This window comes from Castor canadensis, chromosome 8 (genome assembly GCF_047511655.1).
Source record: "Castor canadensis chromosome 8, mCasCan1.hap1v2, whole genome shotgun sequence".
NCBI classification, from domain to species: Eukaryota; Metazoa; Chordata; class Mammalia; order Rodentia; family Castoridae; genus Castor; species Castor canadensis.
Genome location: NC_133393.1, coordinates 158,429,942 through 158,452,751, shown reverse-complemented (window position 1 = coordinate 158,452,751; position 22,810 = coordinate 158,429,942). Strand labels below are relative to the sequence as shown.

Sequence of the window (22,810 nt, the reverse complement as noted above, 5' to 3'; positions counted from 1 at the left end):
AGCTTTGCAGGGTGTACACACAGGAGGGGCTGGGTCTGAGGTAGAACAGGATCAATCATCCCAAATCAGATGGGTCCCACAGTGCACACAACAAGCAAGAGATGTGGGGCTCAGCCGTATCTCACCTCAGGGAGCCAGAACCATCCTTTCAGGCCTCTGGCTGCCTGCTTCCAGGAAGGAGGGATAGCTCATGGGGACACAGAGCCAGAGGAGGCTAGGTCTGGGGGAGTGAGACAGCAGAGTCCCCAGCACCCACAATGCCATTTGCATCTTCAGGATGATGGCTTGAGTCCCCTCTCCAAAAGGGGCCCCTGGAGAGGGTCAGCACCAAACAGGTAAGGAGAGTAGGTGGAGTGGCTCAAATGGCAGAGCACATGCTTAGTAAGCGTGAGGTCCTGAGTTCAAAACCCTGGTACTGCCAAAATAAGTAAATAAATAAAAGGATTTGGGGGGCTGGAGGTGTGGCTCAAGCAGTACTGTAGGTGCTCTAAGCCCTGAGTTCAAAACCCCAGTCTCACCAAAAAAAAAAAAAAAAAAAGTTACCAGATAAGGAGAGTACCTTTACTCACTGACCTCTCCAGACAGGCCTCACCTGAAATGTCCTGCTAGGCCATGGCCCAGAACAACAGTGCTGTTGGCCCTGGCCCCACCAAAGACTCCAAGGTATTTCCCCTGTATCTAGTGCCTCCCATGTCCACCTCTGTTCTGCTTTAGCTCAGTGACCAGCACGCCCAGTCCCTGCCTGGACATTCTATGGTCATATGCACTAGCTTTCACAAGACAGGAAGCAGGGCTTCCAGGGAAAATGCAGTGGCTGAACTTGGCACTGCCCAGATCATGGGCTCCTTGACCTCTCTAGGGCATTCTCCCTTAGCTAAGCCCCTGGAGTGCAAGCTGAGCTGGGTCAGGCATGGGGGGCTGGTACACAGCCAGGAGGGGTGGATGTGTGAAGGGTGGGCCAGGGAACAGGAAGGAGGCCAGCATCCTTGGGTTTTCCTGGGTCACCCTGGCTGCCTCACCATTTCGAGTGGACCGATCGTACGTTTGGGCCAAGAGACCAGGGCTTATCTTCCCCAGAGGAGCAGGCAGCCTTGGGAGCAGGAGGCAGCCAGCTTCCTGGGTTCCTGTGGGTACCAGGGGTCCCTGCATGTTTGGATGTATGGAAATGTTGAGTGCCTGGGATGCAAGACCAGGGAGTATATCTTGGGTCAGGTTAAGGTGAGCTTTCTGGGGACAGGGTATAGTAACCATACCTTTTATTTCTGTCTTCTGATGCTTTGACACCTGGGACCATGCTGACCTGGACAGGCTGCTCCTCCTAGGGTGGTCAGTTCCTAGAGCTGGCAAATGACACTGTGCAAATCACCTGACCACAGCCTCCTCTCCATTGTACTCTCACACATACCAGCTACTATCTACTAGCTCATCACCCCTGAATAGGAACTAGGCAACCAGCGACAGCCCTGTGCCCAGCACCCACTGAAGTCATTCAGACTGGCCAGTCCTACGTCTTTCGTCTGCCCCACCACTTCTTCCTGTGGAAGCCTCAGTGGAGGCGCTGGCTCACATCATAACTTCCCTGCTTCTAACTGTGTCCCATCTTGGTACTCCCGAGTGGCCTATGCAGGATACCCCTCATTTAATGGGTGAGTGGCAAACTTTTTTTTTCTGTGGTACTGGGGTTTGAACTCAGAGCCTTGTGCTTGCTAGACAGGTGCTCCCCCACCCAAGCCATGTCCCCAGCCCTAAACTGTCTTTCCAATGACAGGTGTCTGGGCTGAGGGATGTTGCTTAGTGGTAAAGTACTTGCCTAGCCATGTGTGAGACCTTGGGTTCCGTCCCCAGCACCACAAAAAAAAAAAAAAAAAAATCAGTGGCCAGTGTCTCCTGATCTGTCCTCAGTATACCCAGCGAGTAATAAAACATTTTCATTGAATATATATTTATATATTTTGGTAGGACTGGGGTTTGAACTCAGGGCTTCCCACTTGTAAAACAGGCACTCTACTGGCCAAGCTAGACCTCCAGTCTATTTTGCTCTGGTATTTGGGAGATGGGGCCTCGTGAACTATTTCCCGGGATGGCTTTGAACCTTGATCCCCCTATTTCAGCCTCCCAAGTAGCTAGGATTACAGGTGTGAGCCATCAGTGGGTGTCCAGGTATCTGCATTCTAAAAGGAATGTGCCTTGCATGCCTGCCAGCTGCAGTGAAGGACAGACCATCTTGACTCCCGGGGACATCAGGAGAGACTAACCCTATCTATCCCAGGACTGTTCCAGGAAGGGGGCTGGTTAGGGAGCTTCAAGGAGGCCCAGGCAAGGCAGAGGGTAGGCTACTCTGATCTCAGCTGAGCCCCACCTCTTTTTTGGCCCACATTCCCCCAGACCCTACAGGTTTCTGGCTATACAGTCACCTGCCTTTGTTTAGACCCATGGGGTCACTTGCACGGCCTGCAGGGCATGTGGCTCCACAGGGCCAGCTTTGTTCCAGAGTCCTGCGCCTGAGGCTGAGGTCTCTGCTCTGGTGAGCGTCCCCAGACCAGTCAGGCCCTCCTCCAGGAAGCCCTACTGACCCTGCCAGCTCTCTGTTCCCCTGGCAATATACCTGACCCCTGAGCCTAGGGTTACTGGAGGAGGGGGGCATGACCACTCCTGCATCAATCTTCTGCCCAGTGCCTGGGTTCATGCCAGTATCTCCTGGAGCACTGACTACACATTCCTGCCTCTCAAAGTCTCAAGCCTCATTTCCCCTCTTCACACTTGAGGGTGGAGGCCTAGGGCCCTTGTACCCTGGGCTGGCAGCCCCAACCCACTGTCCTCCAGTGCCCTCACTGTGATGCCCGTGACCTAACAGGTGTTGGAGACTGGACAGGAGGAGCCCGACGCAGGGAGGCAGGGCCTCGGAGGAGCACAAGCAGTTATCAGAATAGTATTTATTGATACGCTCAGTGCTACCTTGTTAATACTTTGTCACGTGGCGCCGTGGCTGAGGTAATAGGGGTGGGGCCAGCCAGGGCCCAGGCTCCCATGGGAAGCAGGCCTCAAGGGGCAGTTGGGGGCCCAGGAGGGGAATGTGGTTATTGCGTTGGACTCCTTCCTTCACTCGCACGCTGGCGCCCATGCCTGCTGCCACCTGTTTGCGCACACGTACGTGCTGCTCACGCACACTCAGGTTTTCTCCTGCACATTCACTTGCACACGCATCTGTTCATGAGCTCACTTGCACGGACACCTGCCCTCTTGCACACTCGTGCCCACACTCGTGCCCACACTCGTGCCCACACTCGTGCCCACACGGGACCCACACTGACTCACTTACATGCTAATACCCACCTTTGCTCGTGCCCACCCACCCACACCATCCTTTGTTTTAAACTCATTCTAGGTTTCTTGATGACAGATATGCATGTCAGTTACAGTAATAGTAAAATAAAGTGTATGTCAGGCTACAAGGAGAAAGTGCAGTTGATTGTGACCAAGGGCAGCCCTTGGCCCCCCCCCCACCCAAGAGCATCAGGATCCACAGGGGCTGAGTCCCTGTGCGAGTGACCCCTGGGGTGTGACCCTGAGGCTGGTACCTCCTTCCCCAGTGTTGTCCTCACTCACCCTGGGCTGGGTGAAGGTGTGGGAGCTGAGCTGTCCTGCCCTAGCCTCAGCCTACAAAACCCCCTAAAAAAATAAATTTCATCTGAGAGCCCAGCACCCCAGGGGAGTGCCTGATGCTGCAGTGGGAAGGTCCCTCACCTCATGCTCCAGCCCCAGCCTGCACCTCTGGATGCCATGTCAAGCTGGGTACAAGGGGTGCTGGGCCCTGTGGCATGCAGACAGGAGGCTGGGGACGTGGGCAGTGCCGGGCGAGCAAAGGCCCCATCCGCTTGGGGCAGGGCTCCGCTGGGCCACCCCTGGCTCATGCGGAGGGTTTTTGGCGGCCTGAGCGGCCCCGCCCCTCAAAACTCCACAGTACTCACGACTGTTCTTGGCTCCTCGAAGGTGGCAATGAGGATCTGCTGAGGTGGGGGGATGGCCAGGAGGTCACCCATATCTGGGGGTGCACGGGAGCCCCCTTCTTCCTCCTCCCGGGCCTCGTACAGCGTGCTGATGTGGAGCAAGGGGTGCGTGGCGTTGCGGCTCAGGATGGTGAGGGGATCAGGCTTGCCCAGGCCACCTGGTGACAAAGGGGCCACAGCAGGGGCTGCAGGGGGTGAGCAGACGTGAAATGGGCCCCCAGGAGGGAGCCCTGTTCGGGCTGGCTCTGCGGGGTACGGTATTTCCTTCTCTGGGAGTGGGGCATCTGCAGACAGCCAGAAACACAGATGTCTCACAGTCCTGTTCCACCTGACGTGCCCTTCCTTGTGCCACCCACCGCCTAGCTGCGGCTCACTGCTCTTCCCTTCTTTCCTCAGCCTCACCACTCCTGCATACAGCAGCCTGTCTGGATGCATCTCACCCCAGGAACAGGAGCAGTTATTTGCTGAATTTCTTCCCAGGGGCTTCCATCTTCTTGAGGTCTTCACTAACCAGGGGAGCTGTGGTCTACTAGGAAACAGGGCCTTTCCAGTCTGCAGCCCCACCCTCCTCTTTTTCCTCCTCACGACCAGGCTCCTGCCAGCCCTGTGCCTGCTGGCCCTGCTTTGGCCAAGCTGGCTCAATCCTTCACCTCATCCACACTGTCCCCCCGCCTTGTCCCCTGCACAGGCTGGGTCCCTGGGAGTCTGCCCCACTCTGCTGCCCGCCTCCCTGCCTCCCTACCTTTGGTGGGTGCTGCGGCCAGACCGAGCCCGCACTCCTCTGCCTGGGACAGGAAGCCGCCTTCCTGGCTCCGGGAGGCGGGCAGGGTGGCAGGCAGTGCCTCAGGCTTGGCCTTCTTGGAGCCCAGGAGGTAGGGGTGCACGTCCAGGGAGAAGTGACGGGCATGCTTCTTATCGGGGGCGGAGGGCGGGGCAGGAGAGGGGCCTGAGTCGCCCCCACTGGCCTTGTAGTGGTGGGCCGCCCGGGCACCAGCATCCAGAAGCGGGGCGATGAGTGTGTCTGTGGCTGTCTTCCTGCGCACCGGCTTGGGCTTCTCGGCCTTGCTGTTTTCCACACGCATGACGGCCAGCTGTTCTTTGAAGGGCTGCGGTAGCGGGTTGCTGGTGGGGATCCATTTCATCTTCTTGCGAGGCCGCTTGACCACGGGCGGCTCAGAGGAGCCATTGGCTTCAGCGGGGTTGGCACTGGGGTCCACAGTCTGGATGCCAGAGTCGCGCACGGTGGGTGTGGCATCGTGGTTGGACTGGGCCAGGGCAGCCAGTAGCTGCCGCACCACGTTGTCGTACATGAGGTCACTCTCGTTGGTGATGAAGTCCAGTCGGTTGAGCGACTTGATGTGGTCACGGTTCTCGTTGCAGAACATGGCCAGGATGTTGATGTCGCAGAACTGCGAGCGGCGCCACTGCCGGCGGGTCTTGATGCCCACCTTGTGCAGCTTGTCGAAGATGAAGTTGCTCTTGCGGAAGATGAAGAGGTGGATGAGGTTGACAAGGATGATGAGGTTCATGAAGCACAGCAGCACAATGTCCACACCTGCGATGATCCGTTGCAGCTGCACAGACGGCAGCTTGCAGCTGACACGAACCGCCGGCCCCCCGCTGCCCGCCGGCCCATCGGGTGAGGCGCCCAGTGCACAGGTGAACTCGTTCTGCTTCTGGGTGGCATAGTAGGTGCACAGGTAGGAGATGGGCACCACACTGAGCAGCAGGATGAGCACATGCCGTGCCAGGTACAGCTTGGCCAGGAAGTTGCTACGGCCCCGGCGTTCCAGGTACTTCTCAAACAGGTTCTGCTCGGGGCTCTTCTCCTTTTCCGCATTCTCGATGATCTCACGCTTCTCCCGCTCGGTGATGCCAGGACCCTTGGACTGGATCTGCTTCTCGATCTTGGGGGCACGGCCTTCTGCTGCCCGGTGGTAGCAGTTGTCAATCTCCTGCAGCAGGAAGTTGAGCTCGGAGGTGAGACGTGTGGAGGCCAGGAACTCCCAGCCCAGTGCGGGCACATACATGATGGCAGCAAAGGCCAGCAGGGCATAGGGTAGGAACTTGTGCTCAAACAGCGACGGCCACAGGCTGGCATCCACGCCGGGCAGGGCGTCCCGCAGCTCCGTCCAGCAGTAGCCACGGGCGTACAGTGCCTGGTCGCGGGTGAAGTTGTGCGGGGTGTAACAGTAAATGGGTTCCTCTGGGGGCAGAGAGGAGACATGGGCTGGGCAAGAGGTGGGACTGGCCTGGGGGAAACTAGGGCTTGGGGTGAAAGGCATGGGTCAGACCTGGTCACTTCCCTGTTTGGACCCCTCCCTTGTACTGGCTCTGCTGGCTTCTCCTCTGCAGCCCCTCCCATGTAGCTGCCCATCTTGGGCAGGAACTACTGTTCCCCAAATGTATCTCCCACTCCTCCCGGGCCAGCTTCCTCTCCTATGTCCTGACCATGGTGGTGTAGGAGTCTTATCCTGAGTACCCCCACAAGGTGGTCATCGGGAGACTGCTTGTGTCAGCCCCAGGAACTGTCCTGAACTGGGTGTCCTGGTCTCCAAATGCCACTGGGAAAATCAAATTCCAGAGAGGACCAAGACGGGCCACGCTGGCAGCCAGTCCCTCCCCCAGCATCTCAGGTGGACCACAACCCAGGTTCCTGCTACTGGCCTGCATTGCCAGGGGCTTGTCTTCAAGTGGGGCAGATGGCATGGGTCCAGAGGCCCAACTTTCAAGAAAAACCTGCCTGTGATAGGCGAGGGGGATCTCCTATCACCCTCACTGTAGGAAGGGCAAACCTGGGAACCCTAGATGCTGGTGGGCAGAGTCAGGGAAGGCTCACCAGCTGGACATTGGTATCTGCCACCAAGACTGAACAGAGGGGCCTCCAGAGCTGCTGAACAATGGTCGTTTACAGATGTTTGCAATTCCCTGAGGGGCCTGTGGGTGCCTGCCAGTGTGGATGGCACATCCTACAGCAAAGGAAATCACAGATGTTTGCAGCAGGCCACGTTCAGCCCAGTGTTGGGGTTATAGTCTTAACCTTCTTAGGAGATCTTGGAGGCTCAGAGCCAGACAGATCAGTTCAGCACCCCGAGGCACCTGACTGTGGCTACTGCAGCACACACACAAGCCCACCTGCCCTCGGCCTCTCTCTCACCCTCAGGTTGGCCCCAGGAAGTCTGCTCCGAGCCTTCCCTGCTCCAGAATAAGTCCTCCACCCACAGGGTTGAGAGTGAAGAGCAGAAGCGACAAGCCAATAGGTCTGTCTGTCTACATCAAGCCCTATGAGTTACACACAGACAGAGAGAAGACACAGAGACGTGGCCTCATCAGGAAGACCAACATTCACTGTTGATGCTGCACGGGGTCCAGGGGCAGGGAACAGTGGCTGGCTGCACATCTGGGCGTGGAGACTCCTCCAGCCCCGGCCCCTCACTGAACAAGTGCAGGCGGCTAGCCACTATGACCACCACCTGGGATGGGTACATCCACCAGTCTAGACAGTCCCACACAACAAGATCTCAAAGGGACTCAAGTGGACCTCAGTGACTCAGCCAAGAGGACCACCAGAAATGGGCCTATGTGGCCACTGGACTCCTCAGATGGTACTGGGGAGCCAGGGAGGACTCCGGAGATGTGCTTTGCTTAGCTGGGACAGGGGCTGGGGTGTGTTGGGGAGAGCTGGTGCTTATGGCCCAAGGTCTTTGAGGACGGGTATCCTAGTGATGAGCTCGGCTCCAAGAAGAGCAAGCAGGGGAAGGCAAAGGAATCAGCTCTCTTGGTTGAGAAATGGCAATTTATTCACTTATTTTTGTCCTTACAGCCAGTCACAAAAGCCACAGAAGAAGGGTGGATGCTCTTCTCTCTGGAGGTTTGTCTTTCACCCTGAGCTGAGCCCATCCCTGCAGTCAGCCAAGCTTGGGGTGCTGGGCAAGCACGGCAAAGGCTCTGGGAACCCCAGCCCTGGCTTTCCACAGGAAAATGGGAAGACTGGGTCCTTGGCTCTGGGGGTGGCCCTAGGTTGGATGGGAGCAGGGGTCCCCAACACCCCATGTGCCTAGTGCTGTCCACAGGGTGTAGCGTAGAGAGCCTGCCACCATCTCCCTGCCTACCAGGCAGCACCTGGGAGGGGGAGAGGAGTCCCACAGGCCACCCTGACCTTTGGTTTCCTGTGTGCTTAATGGAGATTACTCTGCAGGGCCACTGCAGATGAGAGCTCTGGCCCCAGGGGGTGCCATGGGTACATCCAGCAGGGTGGCCCTCCTTCCTTGATCTGCCTGAGCCTGCAGAACCACACCGTGTTCCTGACAACACAGAAGGTACCAAAGGTCCTGGGGAGGTGCAGGCGGCAGGCAGGTTGGCCACCACAGGTGGGTGCTGCAGCAGATCTGTGATGCTGGGCCCAGCACTGGTTGGGACTGCAGGAACCTTGGCTCGCCCAGACACAGAGGCTTGCACAGGGCCCTCTGGGATTTCCCAGGGGACATGTGGCCCCGCCTGTGCCAGCACAGGGCCTGGTCCATCCCAACACAGAGCCAGCTACTCTGAGGGGCCCTTTATCTGGAGGACAGCATGGTGTGGACCCTGGTGGCTAGAGGACAGTGACTGGACTTCTCAGCCAAGGAATCTGCCTGGCAGCCAAGCACCTGCTCAGCCTGTCCATATGGGGCCTGAGAGGCCTAGGAGCTGTGGACACCCTGTCATAGTGACAGGACAATACAGAGAGCCAGATGCCTGACATATCCTTGGGGAAGAGCAAGTTTGAAAAGTGTCCACATATCAATGGCCATTATTTGGAATGCTGTCCCTGGCCCAGGTTGAAGCCCAGCCCTGGACAGTGTCCCTCCCAGCCCTCCTTGGGATTAGGGTCACACCAGCATTGAGCACATACCCACTCTCACATACCCATTTGGCCTCTATCCTACCCCTGGGGTCCAGCCTGCACATGGCCCCATGGTGGCCTCTGACAGCAAAGCTGGTGCCTCCCAGCCACTCCCGCCCATGCCACTTGAGAAGGGGACACCCTTCCAGGGCTCTCTGGCTCTGCCAAGGCTTCTTCCTCTGACCAGTTTGTGGCCACCACTGTCCTCAGCCCTCTCATCCCAAAGGGAGGCCCAGACTCTCCCCAGGCACCCACGTGAGGTGTGGCACTTGGGTCTTTGGTCTCCAAAGATGTTACTTCCCTAAAACCAGTGACCACATTGCTCACGTGGTAAAAGGGACTCTGCAGCTGGGATGAGATTAAGGATCCTGGATTATCCAAGAGGGACAATGAGATCACAAGGGTTCCCAGTAGGGGGAGACCCCAAGTCAAGGGACACAGCCTCTAGAAGCTGGAAAAGGCAGAACAGACTTGCTCCTGAAGGCTCCCAAAGGACCAGCTCTGTCTGTACCTTGACATCAACCCTGTAAGACTCACTTCAGACTTCTGACCTGCAGAATTGTAGGATAATTTTTGTGGGGGAAGGAAGGTGTCGGTAATCAGACCAAAGGCTTTGAGCATTCTAGGCAAGTGCTTTGTCCCTGAGCACACCCCAGTCACTTGTGCTGTTTTAAGCCACCAAGTTTGTGCTGATTTACTCTAGCAGCGTGGGCAGCTGACAGGTGGTGCTAGCCTCTTGCTGGCTATCTGCCTCCTGAGAGGGGCTGAGCTACCCCACAGCACTTTGCACAGTGGTATGGGTGAAGGCCCTGGGCACTGGGGGCCTGCAGAATGGGATGCCCACCAGAAAGAAAGAGGATCAAGTCTCAGAGGTCTCAAGAGGCTGGGTGAGCTGGTGGGGGGGGTCTCTACTTCTCAACAAACCACCCTGGAGAACTGCCCTCTCAGGATTCTGAGGTCTCCTAGCCAACAGGTACACCCCCAAAGCCCATGGGGCACACCTGCACTCACCGGAGTAACACATGAGTGGTTCTCATTTTTGAGGAAGAGAGAACACTTACCCCTGTGGGATAGGGGTGCACTCAGGAGGCATCCAGAAACTCCCTGAACACGAGGACCTGATTATTTGGCTGTTTTAGGAAAAAGCAGTTGGTGACTTCCCCATCAGGGCCTGAGTAACAGTGAGGAATTGGTGGTGCTTTGGCTTTTCCTGTCTCTGGGCTGTGTGTCTACCTGACTCCTCACCCCCGTGACACCATCCACTGTTGATCTCCAGGTAGGAGGCATGGGAAGCATCTCAAGTCTACCCCCTCCACCTCAAGCTCTGCTGGGTGGGGACCAGCAGGGCCCCAGGGGCAGGCTTGTCTAAGAGGAGCCGCTGCCCAAAGGGCCAGGCTCTGGCACTCAGGTGCTCCCAATGTGGAGGATGCTGACTGTGTGCCAGTGCCACCAGGTCCTCTTTACCACAACTCCAGAAGGTGAGGGCATATGCTCAGTTAGTGCCCTAGGCACCCCGGACCTGCTTGCCGAACAGGCAGTCTGCCTCTGTGAGAAGGGTCCACACCCAGTCTCTGGTAGCTGAAGGAGTCCGGCACGGGGCTGGGTAATCACCCCAGCATCCTTACAGCTGCCTCCTGTGTCAGGCCTGGGAGACAGGTACCAGGAAATGGGCACCCACAGAACCCTGGCACAGGTCTCAGCTGGGCTCCTGGGTGTGTGTGTATACATGTGTGTATATGTATGTGTGTAGCATATGTTTGTGTGTATGTGTGTGACTGTGTGACTGTGTCCTGGGAGACCAGAGCTCCTGGTCATGCTCCTCCTGCACCCCCATGCCACCCCATGGTCCCCCAAGTTGACAGGGTCCCTGGAGGTCCGTCCCATGTCCTGTGTGGCTCCCACCTTCACGACCCCCTTTCTCCACTCTCCACGCTTTGGTTTTCCTTGTGTCTGGGCGACTGCATATACTGCCAGGTTCTGTGAGGCATGAAGAGTTTTAAGAGCTCCAGAAAGCCACTATCCTGAGCCTGATCAAGCTCAGCAGGAGAAGCAGCCAACACTTCCAGAAATGTCACCCGGGGAAGAACAGCCAAGGACACCTCCCAGCCCCAGTGTTTTACAAACGGCCCTGAAGCCCAGAGTCCTGCCTTGCACCTGCTGGTGAGGTACTGGGACCCTCCCCACACCCACAGTGGGCGGAAGGGCCTAGGCATGTGGGTCCCAGGCGGTACACAGTGTCCATGTGCAAATGCAGGGGGCATGGAGGGACAAGCCTATGATGCATAAAGGTGGCCTCAGCAGCTCCAGGTCCAGCTGGACACAGTATTCAAAGGCCTGGCAGGAGACAAGCTGGGCTCAGCAGCATGTCAGAGTGTGGGGGGTCACCAAGGGTGACTGAATCCATGTGTGTACCCATCCCTGAGCCTGCCCTACTGTGCCTGTTTGTTGTAGTGGAGTTTTTCCCCGCAAAAGAGGTGAAATCCTAGCCCTGAACCTGTGAACTGACTACTTAGAAATAGCTGTTGTAGATGAGTTCAGATGAGGTCATGGTGGAGTAGGGTGGGCCTTGACCCATCACGTGTGGCCTGATGACAGGAGGGGAGCGTAGGCCCAGACAGACACAGGGAGGTGCCCACGTGAGCACATACGGAGCTTGGGTGGCACAGCTGTGGACCAAGGAGGAGTGGGAATTGCTGGTGGCCACCAGATGCTAAGAGGCAGGAAGGGTCCTCCCCCAAAGCCTTCACCTTCAAAACCCACACCTGGGTTTTGAACTACTGGCCTGCAGAGGTAAGAGATAAACTTCTGTTGTTACTGTTACCCCAGCGTGACCCGAAGCTCCGCTGTGCACGCGTGCACACTGCCTGGGTCTAGGTCCGAGAGTGCTGGGCCTCCCGTCTAGCCTGTGGGGGTGTCTAATGCTTAGTGTCGGAGGACAGCGACCAGTAGAGCCACCTTAACCCTGAGGTGGCAGGCTGGAGAATGCCCACCCTTGAGTCCGATGTCTCTAGGTCGGTCATGGAATTTCCTGAAAGGTAAGGCATCTGTGGAGGCAAACTCAGTCCTTGTTGCCCAGCAGCTGCAGAGGGCAGAACTGCCTGTGTTCTCTTGAGGGGTGCAAGGAACCTCAATAGCCCCCTTCCTGCTGGCAATTGGCACCTCTGGACCACAAGCATAACCCCTGGATACCTGGCCCCTGGCCTTCCTTGCCTCAACAGTCCCCAAGTGAGGGATGCTATTTCCTGTCTTCAGCTGCCCTCCTCCACCTGTCCCATGCCACACCTGGGAAGGGACGTAGCCCCAGGAGCTTTCATTCCATTCCCGTCACTTCTCCTTAGGAGGCTCCACCACTTGTGTCTCTGCATATCTGAGTATGACCAGAGGCCAGCAGGTGCGCCCACGCTCTTGCACAGAGCCAGCCAGAGTTCTGTTGACCTGGCACCTCGGCCTCTCCTCACGTTCACTCTGCTCCAGTCAGTGCCCTCCTCTACCCTCACGGCCTTCTCCAACAAGGGATTTCTGAGGCCGTCATTGCTTCATGCTTCCTCCAGGGCCAGGCCTGCCTGGTCTCTGGATGCCTCCACCCCTGGGGACCACCAGCCCGCTCCTCAGGGATCCTCTCCGCTGGCCCTGCCCACACCCGGGGCCAGCCCGGTGGATCCCGCCCTGCAGCCTGGAGTCTCCACCATTGCTTGGGAGGGGCTCTCAGCATTGAAACCTGTAACCCCCCCGGACCTTGCAAGGACATCCTACAGCCCAGACCCCACATCCCATTTACACCTGAAACCAGCAGTGTAGGACAGGCCTACTCTCCTCAGGGTTTGAGGCTGAAGCACTGGAAGGCGAAGCAACAATGAGACAGCCCTGGTGACACCTGCCATAGCAGGGTGGGGCGCGGCCACACTGCCGGGCCGGGTGGGCGCGGCCGGCAGGAGCGGGCGGCGGCCACGGAGAGGGAACGCGGGAGCGCCCAGCGCCAGACACCTGCGGCCGCGCCGAACGGCCGCCCGCCCCGCCTCACCTGCGAAGTTCTTGGTGAAGACCAGGGTGACCAGCAGGATGGGCACGAGCACGGTGCCGATGGTGACCACGCGGTCGAACGGCAGTTCCAGCTTGAGCTGCAGCAGCAGCGCGGCCAGCGCGCCCGCCTTGTCGTCCTGCGCGCCGGGCAGGATCAGCTCCCGCAGCTTCTCGCCCGCCAGCAGCGCGGTCGCCATGTCCGCCGACTGCTCCAGGAGGTGGTGCATGGGGGGCGGGGGCGCGGGCGGGGGCCGCGGCGGGCGGGGGTGCGGGGCGCCGGGAGCGGGAGGTCAGCGGGGACGCGGCGCCGCGCGGGGCCGGGGGGCTCGGCCGCCCCGCGGGAGGGGTCGGGCCGCCAGGGCGCAGGGCCGCCGCCGCCGCCGCCGCCGCCGCCGCCCCCTCGCCGCCTGCCGCCGGCCCGCGCCCTGCGTCCCGCGTCCCTCCCGGGGGCGGCGGCGGCTGTGCTCCCGGGGCCGCGCGGCCCGCTCCCGCCGGGGAGGGGGCTGTTTACCTGCGGCAACTCCGCGCCGTGGCTCCGCCCCCCACCCCCGCCACGCAGCTGCGGCGCGGCGATGACTTTGCAAAAAAAAAAAAAAATTTTTTTTTAATTAAATGAAGCGAGTGAACACTGACCGGCTTCTGGGCAGGGGTCCTGGTCCCGCCGCCCGCGCTCCCCAGTTGCCTCCCCGGGGTGGTGCGAGCACGGGCGGCGAGGCCGGACCCTCCCTGCCCAGGCTGGCACCCGCACGCCGACACTGCGGACCGCCCTCCCGCGCGCCCCTCCACTGCAGCCATGGCCCCCGACTCCCGGCTGCCCAGTCCACCGCCGTGGTGCTGAGCAGCGCGACGTCACCCCGCGCGGTCCACTTGCTCCCCAGATCCGCTCTCGTCAAGTTCTCGGGGTTGCACCAGCCCTCGGGTGCTCCCTGCCACCCTCCCTGGCACTCATCTGACCCCCCTGGGTCACCCACACCCGTTGTCCTCTCGGGAGCCGCTGCCCACACACTTCTGGGTCCGGCCTCTGGCGCCAGCGCACTGCCTCTGCCTCCGCTGCCTCGCAGGACCCTCTGGTTCAGCGTCCCCTTTTGTCATTTCAAGACTCTTACTGTGCCTGGAGTTTTGACTTCTGCAGTAATTCATCCGACAGATGCACCCGGGCCCCTGCATTCCTGAGCCGGTAGATGGCCAGCCGGCCAGTCTCTGCCCACATCCCACTCCCCTCAAGGGACCTCGTCTCTGCGGATCCTTTTCCACTCATTCTCGGCTGCCAGTCAGTTTCATCCAGTTCCCACTCCTGGCTCCCTAGGGCAGTCACCTTGAGGCCTTCTGAGGACCCCCTGGGTGGGTTACCGGTGTTCTCCTTGGGCTTCCTGGAAGGCTGTGCCTGTCACCAGCAGTCTCTGCTGTCAGCACTACCCTCTTCTACTGTCCCATTGCGCTTCATTCGCCCTTTTCTGGCTGCTAGGGCTTTGTGTACATCAGCTGCTCAAACTCTGGCCACTTCTCTGTGGGTTTCCATCTCTTGTGGGGACCCGATTATGAGGAGCCTATGGGAACTTGATGTAGGCACAGCTGTGTCATGGGGGGGCGGGGGGAGGCAAAATGCAGCACAGCTTCATTTCCTAAGTTGTTTAGGTTCAGAGAAGAAGGATCGCAGGTTTCTCTTGTTACAGTGTCACACCCCTCCCAAGAACTATCGCTCCACCTCCCTGTTTACCACTGTATGTAAAAGACTGGAAGAGGAGGCGGGGATTGATGGTTTAGACTGGTGGGCTGCTTGTGAGAATGCCGCTGCGGCTGCCGGCTGTTGTGTGTCTGCAAGTCTGAGGACCAAGACTTTAAGAAAGATTAAAAACATGGGACAGTGCAAATCTAAGGAAAGAGACCCTAAAGAATAGAAAAGCAGCAAGGTTTAGTGAAGAAGGAAGGCTTTCAAGAATAGAGAAGAAAAGAAGCAAAGTAAAAGAAGAGGATAATAGAGAAAAGTAGTGAGGCTGTTGTGAGTCTCCATCCCAGCGCCCATCACAGCTGACCCCAACTTTGTGCAGCTTTGTTAGAAGTAACTTTTGTCACACCCAGTTAGGACGGTAGAATAGGAGCTGGTGAGGAAGCTCTCTGGAGGCTCTGTGGTTTGCAGTTCCTCCTCCAGACATTGGTGTGCTAACTTGCTGTGCGTGCTCCTCCCGAGTCCTTGTTTGTTGGTTTTATCTATAGGGTCTAAATGGACATCCTTAATTTTGATGTAAGTCCAAACCCTTTTCTTTTTTAGTTTGTAGTCTTGGGTTTTCTTTATGATGTTGCAGAGGCATTTAGGTGCGACAGAGTACCTTGTCAATTCCTCAGTGGCCTCAGGCCTCAGAAAGTGATTTTCTATTTTGAGGTGAGTTGGTTCAGTTGAAGTAACTTTAATTTGGAGATCTCAGATCGTATCAGATTACAATTCAAACAAATCCCATGGAGTAAGTTGTCCATTTGGCACATAAATTATTTTTTTTGGTGCTACTGGGGTTTGAACTCAGGGCCTCGCACTTGCTAGGCTGGCACCACTCTACCACTTGAGCCACACCCCCCAGCCTTTTTTGCTTTCTAATAGGGTCTTCCCCTTTATGTCCACGCTGGCCTGAACCAGGATCCTCCTCCTTACTCTTCCAGTGTAGCTGGGATGACAGACGCACAACACACCCAGCTTTTATTGGTTGAGATGGGGTGTGTGTGGGGGGGTCTCTTGAACTTTTTTGGCTTGGGCTAGCTTTGAACCACCATTTTCCTAATCTCTGCCTTCCAAGTAGATAGAGCTACAGGTGTGAGCCACTGTGCTCAGTTGGCACATAAATTTGTACCTCAAAGAATGCTTGCAGGTAGCAATGCAGCTTAGTTTTCCTTCATAACATGAGCTGGTTTTCTTAACACCAAGAAAGCAACCTCTCTGGATTCCTTCCTCACATCCTTCCTGGGTTTCTGTGATCTTGGTCCATGTGCCCCTAACAACTTAGCATGTGGCTGGGCAAGTACTCTTCATTGTTCTATTCTAATACTGATGTATTTGTGGCCTTTGTTTTCTCATACATATTTTAGAATGACTCAGTCAAGTTTCTCTTACACTTTTAATAGTCTTTTTCTTATGCGTAATTAGGTGTACTTTCTCATTTTGGGTATATTTGTTGTGCTCTTTTTTTTTTTCTTTTGGCAGTATTGGGGTTTGAAATGGGGACCTCTCACTTGCTAGGCAGGCACTCTTTAATATTTCCCCCAACTTGGTCAGATTTTAAAAAACAATCTAGTTATTATACTTAACGGAGAAAAACTGAAACCATTCCCTCTAAAATCAGGAACCAGACAAGGATGCCCACTATCTCCACTCCTATTCAACATAGTACTGGAATTCCTAGCCAGAGCAATTAGGCAAGAGGAAGGAATAAAAGGAATACAAATAGGTAAAGAAACTGTCAAAATATCCCTATTTGCAGACGACATGATCCTATACCTTAAAGACCCAAAAAACTCTACTCAAAAGCTCCTAGACACCATCAATAGCTGTAGCAAAGTAGCAGGATATAAAATCAACATAGAAAAATCATTAGCATTTCTATACACAAACAATGAGCAAACGGAAAAAGAATATATGAAAACAATTCCATTTACAATAGCCTCAAAAAAATCAAATACCTAGGTGTAAACCTAACAAAAGATGTGAAAGACCTCTACAAGGAAAACTATACACTTCTGAAGAAAGAGATTGAGGAAGACTATAGAAAGTGGAGAGATCTCCCATGCTCATGGATTGGTAGAATCAACATAGTAAAAATGTCGATACTCCCCAAAGTAATCTACATGTTTAATGCAATTCCCATCAAAATTCCAATGACATTCATTAATGAGATTGAAAAATCTACCATTAAATTTATATGGAAACACAAGAGGCCACAAATAGCCTAGGCAATACTCAGTCAAAAGAACAATGCAGGAGGTATCACAATACCTGACTTCAAACTATATTACAAAGCAATAACAATAAAAACAGCATGGTACTGGCACAAAAACAGACATGAAGACCAGTGGAACAGAATAGAGGACCCAGATATGAAGCCACACAACTATAACCAACTTGTCTTTGACAAAGAAGCTAAAAATATACGATGGAGAAATAGCAGCCTCTTCAACAAAAACTGCTGGGAAAACTGGTTAGCAGTCTGCAAAAAACTGAAACTAGATCCATGTATATCACCCTATACCAAGATTAACTCAAAATGGATCAAGGATCTTAATATCAGACCCCAAACTCTAAAGTTGATACAGGAAAGAGTAGGAAATACCTTGGAATGAATAGGTATAGGTAAGAACTTTCTCAACGAAACCCCAGCAGCATAGCAACTAAGAGATAGTATAGATAAATGGGACCTCATAAAACTAAAAAGCTTCTGCTCAACAAAAGAAATGGTCTCTAAACTGAAGAGAACACCCACAGAGTGGGAGAAAATATTTGCCAGCTGCACATCAGACAAAGGACTGATAACCAGAATATACAGGGAACTCAAAAAACTAAATTCTCCCAAAATTAATGAACCAATAAAGAAATGGGCAAGTAAACTAAACAGAACCTTCTCAAAAGAAGAAATTCAAATGGCCAAAAAAACACATGAAAAAATGCTCACCATCTCTAGCAATAAAGGAAATGCAAATTAAAACCACACTAAGATTCCACCTTACCCCTGTTAGAATAGCCATCATTAGCAACACCACCAACAACAGGTGTTGGCGAGGATGCGGGGAAAAAGGAACCTCTTACACTGTTGGTGGGAATGTAGACTAGTACAACCACTCTGGAAAAAAATTTGGAGGCTACTTAAAAAGCTGGACATCGATCTACCATTTGATCCAGCAATACCACTCTTGGGGATATACCCAAGAGACTGTTACTCCAGAGGCACCTGCACACCCATGTTTATTGCGGCACTATTCACAATAGCCAAGTTATGGAAACAGCCAAGATGCCCCACCACTGACTAATGGATCAAGAAAATTGGTATCTATACACAATGGAATTTTATGCAGCCATGAAGAAGAACCAAATGTTATCATTCACTGGTAAATGGATGGAATTGGAGAACATCATTCTGAATGAGGTTAGCCTGGCCCAAAAGACCAAAAATCGTATGTTCTCCCTCATATGTGGACATTAGATCAAGGGCAAACACAAAGGGATTGGACTTTGAGCACATGATAAAAGCGAGAGCACACAAGGGAGGGATGAGGACAGGTAAGACACCTAAAAAACTAGATAGCATTTGTTGCCCTCAATACAGAGAAAATAAAGCAGATACCTTAAAAGTAACTGAGGCCAATAGGAAAAGGGGACCAGGAACTAGAGAAAAGGTTAGATCAAAAATTAACCTAGAAGGTAACACACACGCACAGGAAATTAATGTGAGTCAATGCCCTGTATAGCTATCCTTATCTCAACCAGCAAAAACCCTTCTTCCTTCCTATTATTGCTTATACTCTCTCTTCAACAAAATTAGAGATAAGGGCAAAATAGTTTCTGCCGGGCAGCGAGAGGCAAGGGGGGGGTAAGGGAGGGGGTGGGGGAAGAGGGGAGAAATGACCCAAACATTGTATGCACATATGAATAAAATAAAAATTAAACAAAACAAAAAAACCAATCTAGTTGGAACACTGAGATTGCCTTGAATGTACAGACTTCAGTTTTGAGGAAAACTGAAATCTGCACTGTCATACATGCAGATGAACATGAATGGACAGGTACATGAACATGGTACGTCTCCATTTATTTAGATCTTTGTACTTTTAAAAGCATTAAGATAATCATTCTGTAAAGCTCTTACACTATTTCCTAGATGCAGCATAGTTTCTCTTTGCAAATGGCACCCTCTTTTCTGTTATGCATCTCAAGTGAGCTGTTCTGGCACTGAGGGACCTTACTGGTTTGTACATATGCTGAGTTGGTGTACCATGTTGCAGAGTTGCTGCATTTGTTTTGCATGGTGCCCCCATGCCTAGAGCAACAGCTGGAACACAGCGGGTGCTCAGTAAATGCTGATGAACAAGTAGTTGAGATCCTGCAATTCTGTGAGAGCTGCTGGGCAGTTTTGTCTTGCTATCTTGACAAGGGGCAGCAGGGACTTGAGAGGAGGCTGAGCTGAGACCTGGCCCCAAGTCCACACCTTGGCACCCCACTGCAGAACTACCTCAATACCATTCTCATCCCTGAAGAGGTGTCTGGGGGTGTGTGTGCCGGGGGTGGGGGGGAACTAGAGCAGAGATGAGCAGAGGTCTTCTATGTATTCCTGCACAGGGACTCAAATCCCGCAGAGACCCTGGCAGAATCCTGGCCTCCCAGCTATCCCTGGTTGCTTAGTTTTCACACTGGGAGCCTAGAGGGTGCTCTTCCCACATTCTGCTTTGGGAAGGAACTCCATTTGGGAGCAGCTCTGCCTTCATATGGGGATATGTTAACAAGTGACATTGACCAGAAGGATCCTGATTGGTTGAGAAAGGCTACAGGGAAACTTCTGCCCAGTTTATTAGATGACAGGTCTTCTCAACTCTTATTTCCATGGTGAAAACAGAAAGGCAATGTAACGACAAGCCTGTCTCATCCCAGCCCTAAGCAGTGTCCTTCCATGAAGACATAAGCATTACACAGTGCATTTCCAACTCAATTTCACCTCCACGCTCAGTTATTTATGAACACTGGCAATCTATGGGCGTCTCTTTTTGACTGGATATTTACAGCCGTAACAATGTCAGTCAATACACAGTGCTTGCGGCCATGTTCAGCCTCATAGTTTTATGGGTTAAAACAAATGATGCTCTCAGTGTATGTGAATATTTTGTCTCTGGTCATGGAGGCTGGGCCATGCTGCACAACAGAACAGGGTTAGCCCAGCTTGCTGGTCAGTCTCCAGGTGGCTGGGGGCAGTGTCCCTGTCGCCCTCCCATAGAAGGCCAGGTGCCCAGCAGGATACTGTTTGTGCTTCATTGGCCAGAGGCGGCTTTTCACCCGTCCTTACACTGTGGCCGGGGGCAGTGGGAGCAACCCACTATGTGCCCAAGAGAACGGAATATTTCCTGTGCTTTGCGTTTATGTCAACTTTCCAATGTAACATTTTAAACTAGGGTTCAAGTCCATGGGGAGTGGAGCAGAAATACAAGTTCAAGGAAAAGTAACATTTCTAGCTGCAAAGAACAGGTAGTATTTTTTTAATGGATGATGGTGGCACTGACAGGCTGCTCTCAGTTTTGCAATATTTACAATATGCTGGGAATGACATCATGAATAGCATTAAAAATGAAGAAAAATCTTAGATAACTGAAAAACAAGCAAGGAGACCCAGGGTTTTTAAGTTTCCTTTATGAGCTGTCTGAGCAAAAGTCCATGCCTCCATGTATGCAGGAACTGCTGACCCTTGCTTCCAAGAGGCCCTGCTGGTCTGGGAGCCTTTGCCCCCCATGAGGGCAGGCTCTTTACACTTCTGCACTTCAGTGGCCTCTCCACTGCTGCTCCTAGTTACCCAGGGTTCTTACCTGCTCTGTCCTGCCCTTGGTACACAGGTGTACCAGGTCCTCTACAGTGAACCCATCCGGCCTTGTGCCGCCCTGGGATCCACCTCCTGGCTGCCATATTCTCTGGATGCTGACCCAGCTCAAAGGACTTCATGGCCCTCATCTTGGGTCTCTCTGAGGTGAGCCCCACCTCTGTTTCACCTGTGGCCCATGACAAGATATCCAGGTCACTGAGCTAGGGCAGGTGTGGGTCAGCCCTGGGTTGTGTGTGGACATTTCTGGAGTGGCAAGGTGAGGTGATAATGGTGCCAGGAGGTGTGAAGAGGGTACTAAGCCCACAGGCTCAGGACAGACCTTATCTCAGCACTTGCTGGGTGGACACAGGCAGGTCCTGTCACCAATGAAGACAATGTGATCCAACTTCCCAACCCCATCCACTGGCTCCCACCCCCAGAATTTCCTGGGACCTGGTGGTCACCTTCAGGGGTCAGGCTTGTCCTTCTTGTTCTCACTCACATGCCAGCCATGGTTTAAGGCCTCCCTGGGGAGCTACCCTGCAATTCAATGTTGACACAGGGCAGAGGAGAAGGAGACAGGGCACAACCAAGACCAGACAGCAATGAAACAGAAGGCACGTGTGAAGGGAAGGCAACTCAGGCCGTAGTCAGAGAACAACATGTGCGAAAACCCTGAGATGGGTGTGTTCCTGACTAGGGTCTCAGAGGCCAAGGGCAGATGAGGCCTGTGGCTTCTGGAGGGGAGGGTTGCAGTGAAGACAGTGACTCCTGCAATGAGGACATCAATGGCCGCCAAGTGGACAATGAATGAAGGTGGGCAGAGGCTTGCTGGCCTGAGCTTCTCTCAATTTCTTCTGAACAAAACATACCCCCTCTCCAAAGGTTCTTCATTTTCTACCTGGAAAAGGCACCTTGCCCATTCTGGACCCCAGGGAGGCGGAGGTCCCTGCCATTTCCTCTGTGGGGCTTGTCCCTCTGGCCAGGTTTGCAAGGCAGGGGGGGTCTTCTCATGGTACCATACCAGACCCTGTGGGAACCTCCTCTGTGTACTCAGAACCTGGATATGGGGCTCTGTCAGCCTTGGGGGACCTCCTATCCTGTGGAGGAAGGGGTGGAGCACAGTCAGCAGGGGTGCCATTGACTTCCCACCTGCTCAAAAAGGGCTGCGTCCCCCACTGCTTCTTATTGGGTTCTGAAAAGACCAAAATCCAAGTACTGTAGTTTTAACAGCAATGACCACCAGAGAGGAGGTGACTACAGCACAGCAGGTATGGGGAAAGAGGGGAAAGGGGCCTGGGCTGGCCTCTGTCCTGTTGGCTAGGGCTTGATGACATTTTACTTCTGTACTCATCATCTCTGGGGTACTGGCCAGTAAGTCCAGTGTGGCTCACCAAGAAGCCTACCTCACTTAACCCATGGAGGTGGTCAGAGTTCTATTGTCTACATGATGCAGAATCAGGCTGGCTCTGGACCAGAGGTGCCAGACAGAAGCTCCAACAGGCCCTGGATACTGCATCCAACACTCACCTTGGCCTTCAGGTGGAGCCTCTAGACTCCATGGACTTTGCACAGCCAGCTGGGGCCTGCAGTTCTCAGCCTTGCCTGCTGCCTGGCCCACGTCTGGCTCAGGATGAAGCAAATAATTGTGTGGCCAACTTCAAAGACTGTAGCCAGCAGGGGAAAAGGCCATCTGAATTCCTGATCACTAAAATGGGCACGTTTTGAGATACAGAGGGAGACTGGGGTCACTAGAGTATTTATTTGGGGAATAAGTACTGGTACCTGTAACTGCCTAGTGGCAGGAACAAGCTGCTGTTGAACCAACGTCAGTGGTGGGAGCAGAATCAGACCAGAGTCAGGCCTAGGGGTCCACAGGATGAGGCGCATGGTCTTCCCATCATTGGCCACTGTGCATCAAGTGGGCCCAACTCTTCTGTCCAGTGATTTTGGCACCAAAGTCTATAACCACAGCTCCAGGGGGAGAGGAAAGCATGTGGAGTCTGGCTCCCATAGTGGACTGGGAACCGTGCTTTCCCCATGGGACTTCTACAAGGGGCACTTTACCTCTTTAGGTACACATCAACCCCAATGTCCAGGAGTGACCGCTGTGGCCCAGGGGCCAAGGGCCAAGGAAGCAGTGTGGCTGGGTTCTAAGGCTGCAGTGGATATGGATATGCAGGTCCTGAATGAGGGCCAGCAGAGGGGACGTGGGGGCAGTCCTAAAGCCACCATCTTTTAGGAAGACGACAGGAGTGCTCACTTTTGCAGAGCCTGCAGTTCGGGAGGTAGATCACACCCTGTGTAGACACCATTTGTAACACTATATTCCAGCAAAGCGCCAAAGCAGGGGTCCTGTTGGA

At 54.2% G+C, this 22,810-nt stretch overlaps 2 protein-coding genes across 3 annotated transcripts in view; both read right to left on the bottom strand.

The window, feature by feature from the left end:
* Nucleotides 1-2,918: 2,918 nt before the first annotated feature.
* On the bottom strand, nt 2,919-13,157 carry Panx2 (pannexin 2). 2 transcript variants are annotated; one of them, XM_020180985.2, is made up of 3 exons: nt 12,911-13,157; nt 4,750-6,213; nt 2,919-4,291 (listed from the first exon to the last, which is right to left on the bottom strand). In XM_020180985.2, the coding sequence occupies exons 1-3, from the start codon at nt 13,134-13,136 to the stop codon at nt 3,948-3,950; spliced, it is 2,034 nt and encodes a 677-aa protein (XP_020036574.2). In that variant the 5' UTR covers nt 13,137-13,157; the 3' UTR covers nt 2,919-3,947. The 2 variants fall into 2 exon arrangements, with proteins under 2 accessions (XP_020036574.2, XP_073940848.1); XM_074084747.1 differs by having other exon boundaries at nt 2,919-4,165.
* Nucleotides 13,158-22,706: 9,549 nt separating this feature from the next.
* Nucleotides 22,707-22,810, bottom strand: part of Mov10l1 (Mov10 like RNA helicase 1) — a 72,045-nt gene continuing 71,941 nt past the window's right edge. The window contains exon 26 of the mRNA XM_074081791.1: nt 22,707-22,802. Coding sequence (XP_073937892.1) covers nt 22,707-22,802 — 96 coding nt within the window. The remainder of the gene's footprint in view (nt 22,803-22,810) is intronic.